Source organism: Arachis duranensis, chromosome 8, assembly GCF_000817695.3.
Source record: "Arachis duranensis cultivar V14167 chromosome 8, aradu.V14167.gnm2.J7QH, whole genome shotgun sequence".
NCBI classification, from domain to species: Eukaryota; Viridiplantae; Streptophyta; class Magnoliopsida; order Fabales; family Fabaceae; genus Arachis; species Arachis duranensis.
In genome coordinates this window covers 43,011,629-43,020,434 of record NC_029779.3, presented here as the reverse complement: position 1 = coordinate 43,020,434, position 8,806 = coordinate 43,011,629, and the positions used below count along the sequence as shown (strand labels likewise).

The window sequence follows — 8,806 nt, the reverse complement described above, 5'->3', positions numbered from 1 at the left end:
GGTTAACCAAGAGTTGGAAAGATGGAAGGAATTATACTTTGTTTTTCTAAGGTTCCTAGTAAAAATATAGGGTTATGTTACGTGTACACCAAAATCAGCCACTAGTATAAAATACATGTTGAAATACAAATACACATTAAAAATAAATGAAACCACATATGTATTTATACACAAATACATTGGTGGCTGATTCTAATGGTTAATTTTAGTGTACAAAGAGCATTTTCCAAAAATATATTACTTCATACTATCGGGTCGTTGAGGAAGTTGCTAGACGCCAACCTTAATTAGTAAATTTAGTATGACTAATTTACTACCTGCTTAATATTGAACCTATGGGGTCATCCACTAATGAGTGTTCTAATCTTTGCTATAGAATTATTTAATTATTATTTTGATTTGATCAAATAAATAATTATATTAATTCAAATTGAAATATTATTATATTTTTTGCTAGCACCAAGAATATAATAATAATATGATAATTGAGAATATTGAATGAGATTTGAGAATAATTAGTTATTCTATTTCTAAATTTGGATGAGATTCTAATTAATTCTGTTTCAAATTGAGTTATGATATGATTCATAAATTTGAATGATTCAGATTTAGAATTTCAAGATATGATTTAAATTTGAATTGAGAATTAAATTTAAAATTCGTAACAAATCTCATACTATTTATATGTATGCCAAGAGTAGAGGAAAGGTGAGAGAATAACAATGGTTTTTATTCCTTTACCTCTACACACATAAATATATGTGAGCCTAATTCTTGGAGAAGAATTTTATAACATGCAAAGAGTTGCAAGAGGTTTCTCAATTTATATCAGATGTCCATTAATCAAGGAGTTGACAGCAAAAGTCGGTCTCGGTGTGGATACGCATAGCGCCTTCGTATCATCGAAGGGGAAAGTGATTCTTACTAGCGTACACACAGGTATTTAGATCTTATCTATATATTGTTTATTATTGGAATAAAGTTTAAGTACAAAATAGATTTTTAGGATTATTTTATTACTTCCGCTGCGTGTTATGAACAACATGGTAATTCTTCACTCTCTGCTCTACAAGTGAAAATTTTTTTTATAAGATGTCTTGTAACTAAAGTGATTCTCAACTGCTCTTTGGAGAACTCTTATGCTGATCGTAGGATCTGTCTTCACTATAGAGAATAGTAGAATACGTGTTCAGTTATCACCTTCGAATCCGACTTTCTATGGTTCTGGCCTAATGTTATTTGCATGCAAGAATGGGACTATTGTATCTCCTCCTAACTTCCCATTTCTCTTGTTTTTGACAATATGCAATGCGTATGTTCCATTTCTCTAAGTGTAATGTACATCATACTTCAACTGGTCATTTTTTACTATCATATACTCCATAGCTTGCCTGATGCTATACATCTTTACCGCCATCACGGCTTCTTTGTTGTCGAATTGTTGTCCAATCTCAAGATCATGCGTTGGATCATCCTCGGACTCTCCTTAACCAAAAGACCAATCTACATTCATTGCGTCAAGGTTCAACGTCGAATAGTGAGTAAGATGATCATATGGTCTGGAAATAGCAGGCTAAGTTAGCGAAACTTGTGACATTGTGAAGTCGTTTAACTCCTCATGTTCCTCCTCAGGTATGTCCACTAGTTTAGCATCTACATCTTTATCATCAGACATAAGATGAATTTGATAATGATCTTGCATTGGGTCTCCAATAGCAGAACCATCATGACTTTCATGATCTACTTCCAACACACATCATTATAATCATCAGGATTTCTCTCGTCTTGACTCTCTTTCAGTGGCATGTTCAAATCAACCTTTTGATGTTTGTTCTTATTACTGTCGATGATGCATTCTCAACACCAACTTTTGACGATGTCATTATACACATCAAAGAAAAGCAAAAATAACTCCAATAAATGGATGTTTGGAAAATGATTATGCCAACTCCTAATTAGTTGTATGTCTTCTTCACGTATTCGATACCTTGGTCAAATGAAAGATTGTTAAAAGTCATGTTTACATATAAAAATAATATAAACAAAATATCGAGCAAAAAATAAGAAAATAAAAAAATAAATACCTTTTATAAATTAAAGTGTCGTTCACTTCAATTGAATATGTAGAATAGATTTTTTTCACTCTCTTCATGTTTTGTACTCTCACACTTCAATCGGCAAGTATACAAATGTTGGTTGTACAAAAATAAATATAACGGATTCATCTTCATCAAAAGTAATTTTACCATTATAATGAATTAATAATAATAGTATTTCAGATATTATAAAAAATATAATAACAAAAAATGTAGGAAAAAAGAAGATGAATATAAATGTGAATAAAGAACAATCAATATATGTGGATATATATTATATGTGAAAAAAAATTTACCGCTGATTAACATAAAATTTGCCATTTAAGTGAGCGAATTTTATAAAATTATTAAAGTTCCTTATTACAGTGGACGGCCTTGTTTCAAAGTCCAAAAAAATGTGTTCTAAAACTTATGGATAAAATTATTTGTTTTGAAAAATAAATATATTTTTTTAATTTATTTCGAACAAGATTTATCTTGAATTTTTGTTTTTCGCGGACCAAAGGATTGGCTGGGTGAGAAAAAGCGGGGTTTGCATACGATCTTCAATAACCGAAACCCTAGCCTACGTCTGCCTTCTATCTCCCAGCCTTCTACATAACAAACAAATAAATCCTTTCTTCTCTGTGTTCATATTGTTGATGATGGAGTCGGCGGAAACAGGAGAATGCCTGTGGATGGTGACAAACGACTACATCTTTGGCATCCGCGTTGAGAAGTTAGAAAAATTGGGGAAGAATGAGGATAGGGATTGGAAATCCCATCTTGAGCAGGCTCCGTTTGATTTCTGTTTGAATCTTCCAGAGTCCAGCATGTTGGATTACTTTATCTTCGACTCGAAATTTTTCTTAGTCGGTAAGCAAACCGAATCTGGCACCAAGATCTACCAAATCTCCTATGTCGGCGGCAACACGTTGGGCACATCTGAAGCAGTAGAGACGGGCGCAATCCCTCCGCTACCGACCGAAGACTTCATTTTCCTTGCAAACATTAAAGATGACGTTTACTTGTTGGAGCATGGTGCGGTACCACAGTTAGGAAGAAAGACGGGGTTATGGGTTTTATGTCCCAATCCCCCTCACCCGAGCTGGCATTCCGCGCCCGATCCTCCAACCGAAGTCAACTCTGATTATTGTAATTTTCCTCTTTGTTTTGTGCTAAATGATAAATTCTTTTTGCATCCCCTGTCCGCACCAGGAATTGCATATCTCTACGATCCCCAACTTAAAGCATGGATTAAACTGGAGCGCACATTTTTTGTTCCTGGTTATGATCTTTTCGTGCGTGTGCGGTCCCTTGGGGATGTAGGCGATGGCAGTGTGGTGCTGACATGGAAAGTGAAGGGTCTTATACGTGGTGTGAAATATGACATACAGGCTTTGCTGGTGGATAATAACGATTATTGCATTCTTCGCCATCAAGGCCTTGATGAGTTGTGTGAGGCGATCCAACCATCCTTCTTTGATGATTTTTCCTCTGAGCTCAACTTGGTTGACCTTGGCAACAGCAAAGTATGTGTTACCATCTCTGGTCTCGCAGAAGGCATTCCATCCTTTTGCATTTTAGTAGTTGAATTAGGGTTGGTACAAGAGGAGCAAAGGTTCTTATCTGTGCGTGTACTCGTGAATCGAGTCTTCGATACGAGGCCTTATTTCTTAGATGACCGCGTTCAAGTGCTCTACACCTCCTTTCTTTTCTCCCTCAGAAAGGGAATGCCTCGCAAACATCCATATTCCAAAGGTATAATGTTGCTTTTGTCAGCATGCTTCTTGTTATTCTGTAAGAGTTACCATTAAATTATATCCATCAAAAACATTGTTAGGGATTTGGTGAATAAATTTTCTTTATTTTTTAAAAGACTTGAGAACAAAATTACGTTACAGATTGCATCTCTCCAAGGAAAGAGCCCAAGCTAGCTGGTGGGACGAATCCAAGCAACCCAACAACAGCATTCGAACAAGAATGACTAACTTCAACCTGTTCATGTATGCTTTGTTTTATTGTTGTTCCCTCTGCTATGATTACTTGTTTTTCATTGGCGATCAGATTTTGAATACTGATGTGTTTATTCCGCTATTAAATAAAGTTAGACATGTTAGTAGGATTTCAATGTTCATATATCATTTTGTACTTTTTTTTAGGTTATAATCTTTTTCATTCACAAAATTGAGAAAATATCAAGTTTTAGTCAAAGAGAATAGATGAATCAATAAGAGCATATGAGTCAAGAGGAATAAGTGATGTATCTATTTAACTTGTGGCTTATTCCTCTTTCTCTTTCTTTCACTCTTCTTTCTTTTTGATATTTTAATATTTTACTTTTCTGAATTTTATATTTTTACTTTTTTTTAAGTTAAGAATTTTCACATAAGGTGTTTGGAATTTGAGATAGATTTTACCTTTGTTGATGTCTTGATCTTTTCTTAATTTTATTGTGGCATTTATAAAATGATATATGATCGACAAACATTCAAATTTGTTTCTGTATAATTTTTAAATTTCATAAATTATTGGTACCATGTTGATTATAATTTATATAAGCCTTTATTGATAAAGAAAAATATGCAATTCCAAATTTCCAACGCAGTTGACACTTTTGCTCTTTTTAAGCCTTTGATAGTCTTTTTCTTTGTAAAAATTGAGCTTTTTTTCCTTGGTTTTAGAATTTCTTTTGGTTAAATTGCTATTAGTTATTGAATCATTATTTCAAAGCCAAGGTTATAGTAGGGGCCTGTTGACACTTAAAGGGTGAATGCTAAGATATGGTAGGGTCTTGTGGGGAAGGAGATGTTGATGTTGTCTAATTATCTTAGAATTCATTTAGTTTATTCAACAAATTATGCTCTTTCTCATTTGTTTTTTGATGATTTGTTTCTCTGGCTTATTTAATTATATATGTCATGAGATTTATTGTTTGTGTTATTTCTAAATCTAGATGAATGAATGATAGTTAACGGAGATCACAGCAAAATTTGAATTTGACAGAGGAGATTATTTTTGGTCTGCAGATTAAGTGTTATATGAAGCAGTTGTTGTCGATTCTCGGACATTGTCATGCTTGGGGTGTGATGTACTGGGATATCAAGGGATCAAATCTTCTGGTGAATAATGAAGGGATACCGAAGGCGTGGTTGAATATAATAGTACATTGAAATTTTCTTAGTGCGGTATTGGTTGGATTTGATGATTTTTATGAAGAATAGTTCTGGTAGTAGTAGCTTCTGCTTGTCAAATCTATGGATATAAGACTTTTAAAAGAAAATTAGATATAGAGATGTCGACTATTTTACATAACATCCTTTTCAGCAATAATTTTTATATTATCAATGGTTGGAATTGTTCTGTTAACCTGCAACATTTTCCAGGTTAGACAGACGGTGGTTGCGATAATGTCAAAATGTGACATAAGGTAAAGATCTGCTACCCTTCCCCCTCCCGAAACCAAAAAGGGTCGTGCAATATTTGCTAGCTGGAGTCCATTATATTTTCCCAGGTTTTGGTTTGGGTTTAGTAATCTCAGGAATAATTCGAGTGCATGATGATATGCTTATGGTTGAATTTCATCTGTGTTTGTGAATTACAGTTCCTTAGTTATTGCTGCAGATTATATATATGCTACCTAGGACATTTGTTAGTTAAGCATTAAAAAGAGATGTCCTACGATGCATGAGATTTCAATCCTCAAGTAGAGTTTCACATTTCTTAGGAAAATTCTTTTTGTTTGTTATGTTAAAATAGTTGGAACTTGGAATTAATTAAGTGCATACTTTCCCTATCTGGCTATAAATCTCGGATTTTTGACGAAAATGTGCAGAGATATATTTATGTACATTAAAATTTTTATATTTTGAATGGTTTTGTCTCTCCTATTCAATAAAAAAAAAACACAATAAAATATTCATGATACGAGATATCTATGTGTTACGGGTCTTTCTATGATGATTTTACTTGCTATTGTTCTAAACTTCTAAAGGCTTTATTATTTCACTTATGAAAGCATTAGTGGTATGTTATTCGTGATCCTAATCAGCAGTAGCTTAAATTCCAGCAGCTCCCCAACATCCTATATTGTTGATGGCTCAATATTATTGTTCATTACGGTCAGTGGTTTTAATGTATAATAGCTTACCTAATAGGCTTTAGCCAGGACTAATTAACCTTGAAAATGAGGTCGACTATTCATTTACAAGGCATTTTTTGAGTTCGTCGAACAATTGATTGAAATTTTAAGACTTTTAATTTCTTTTAAAAAATATAAATAATAGTAAATAGGGGTGTTCAAAACTAAATAAAATAGACGATCGAAATGAGAAAATTAAATTATTACACGTGCATTCAATTATGTAATTATATCAATAAAAATAACTATTTTTTAGGATAAGTTATCGAAATAAATTGTTTGAATACAACATTTGAACAATGAAGACGCAACTATAGAAACCGTGAGAGGGGTATAGCGGATGTCTGTAGCGGTTTCTAAACAAAGAAGAAACTGCAGTGCCTTTGTAGCAGTTTTTTCACAAATGCAACAATGAGAAAACTATTATAAAATAACTAAATAAATAAGGAAAAGGTAATAACTATAAAATAAAGAAATATAAAGAGAGAGAACCCAGTGGGAAAAACCCTTAGTGAAGGAAAAAGAGTACAATATCCTCTGTGATGGGGACTGCCTCATTAAAAATCTTGTCAAGAAAAACCCAATGGGAAAAAACCTGACCAAGGAAAAAAGAGTACAGTCTCCCCCTCTTGTCGACATCATTTAATGTCTCGAAATCGGCGCATCCCAATTTCATGTACCAATCTTTCAAAGGAGTTTTTGGGAGTGACTTTGTAAATAAATCTGCCAGATTGTCACATGAGCGGATTTGTTGGACATCAATTGTCCCTTGATTTTGAAGATCATGAGTGAAAAAGGATTTGGGAGAAATATGCTTTGTTCTATCACCTTTGATATATCCGCCTTTAAGTTGAGCAATACATGTATTATCTTCAAACAGAACAGTTGGAGTTATCTTCTGATCAATCAATCCACATGATGACAGAATATATTGGATCACACTCCTCACCCAAAAACACTCGCGACTAACTTCATGTATCGCTAGTATTTCAGCATGATTAGAGGATGTTACAGCAATCGTCTGTTTCGTGGATCTCCATGATATAGCTGTACCACCATATGTGAACAGGTATTCTGTTTGAGATCTCCCTTTATGTGGATCAGACAAGTATCCAGCATCTGCATAGCCAACTAATTGTGACTTGGATCCAAAGGGATAAAATAATCTCATATCAACCGTTCCATGAAAATATCGAAAGATCTGTTTGATTCCACTCCAATGTCTTCTGGTTGGAGAGGAACTATATCTTGCTAGTAAATTCACCGCAAATGATATGTCAGGTCGTGGATTATTGGCAAGATACATTAGCGCTCCAATGGCACTAAGATATGGTACTTCAGGACCAAGGATATCTTCATTTTCTTCTTTAGGACGGAATTGATCATTTTTCATGTCCAAAGATCTTACGATTATTGGGGTACTCAAGGGATATGACTTATCCATATAAAATCTTTTCAAGATATTCTCTGTGTATGTTGTTTGATGAATAAAGATCCCATTTTTTATATGCTTGATCTGCAGGCCGAGACAAAATTTAGTCCTTCCAAGATCTTTTATCTCAAATTCTTCCTTTAGAGTTTTTATAATTGTTGGAATCTCTTCAAGAGTTCCAATGATATTTAAATCATCAACGTACACAGCAATAATAATGAATCCAGATGCAGTTTTCTTTATGAAAACACACGGGCAGATATCATCATTCTTAAATCCGTTTTTGGCCAGATACTCAGTAAGACGATTATACCACATTCGTCCAGATTGCTTCAAACCATATAAAGATCTTTGTAATTTGACTGAGTATAACCCTTGCAAATATCCATTGGATGGTTTAGATATCTTTTAATCCTTCAGGGACTTTCAAATAGATATCACGATCTAATGAGCCGTACAAATAGGCTGTTACCACATCCATTAAATGCATATGCAGTTTTATGATATGCAGATAAACTGACTAAATAACACAATGTTATCGCATCCACTACAGGGGAATACGTTTCTTCATAATCTATACCGGGCCTTTGTGAAAAATCTTGTGCCACAAGTCGGGCTTTATAGCGCACAACTTCATTTTTCTCATTTCGTTTTCTCACAAATACCCATCGGTATCCAACAGGTTTTACATCTTCTGGTGTACGGACTACAGGTCTAAAGACTTCACGTTTTGCAAGTGAGTCTAATTCAGCCTTCATGGCTTCTTTCCATTTTGGCCAATCATTCCTTTGTCGACATTCTTCGACTGATCTTGGCTCAAGATCCTTACTTTCATGCATTATATTCAATGCCACATTATATACAAATATTTCATTGACAATTGTCTTATTTCGGTCCCATTTCCCTCCTGTAAAGACATAATTTATCGAGATCTCGTCATTTTCACAATTTTCAGGTACCTGAACGTCTTCTGGCGTTAACACTACATCAGAATTTTGGACAACTGCAGGTGTCTCTACTATGTCTTTTTCAACAGGAATATTATTTACCTCTTTTCTCTTTCGAGGATTTTTATCTTTGGAACCGACAGGCCTGCCACGCTTCTGGCGTGAATTTGCTTCAGTGGCTACTTGTCCTACTGGGACATCAATTCGAATT

At 34.2% G+C, this 8,806-nt stretch overlaps 1 protein-coding gene across 2 annotated transcripts in view; it reads left to right on the top strand.

The window, feature by feature from the left end:
- The window catches only part of LOC107462866 (uncharacterized), a 34,423-nt gene extending 29,000 nt beyond the window's left edge, over nucleotides 1-5,423 (top strand). The window contains exons 1-3 of one of the 2 annotated variants that reach the window (XM_016081544.3): nucleotides 2,570-3,836; nucleotides 3,980-4,081; nucleotides 5,105-5,423. In XM_016081544.3, coding sequence (XP_015937030.1) covers nucleotides 2,738-3,836; nucleotides 3,980-4,062 — 1,182 coding nt within the window. In that variant the 5' untranslated portion in view covers nucleotides 2,570-2,737 and the 3' untranslated portion in view covers nucleotides 4,063-4,081; nucleotides 5,105-5,423. Of the gene's footprint in view, nucleotides 1-2,569; nucleotides 3,837-3,979; nucleotides 4,082-5,104 lie in introns of those variants that run through there. The other variant, XM_052252618.1, reaches the window with a different exon arrangement.
- The last annotated feature ends 3,383 nt before the right edge of the window (nucleotides 5,424-8,806 follow it).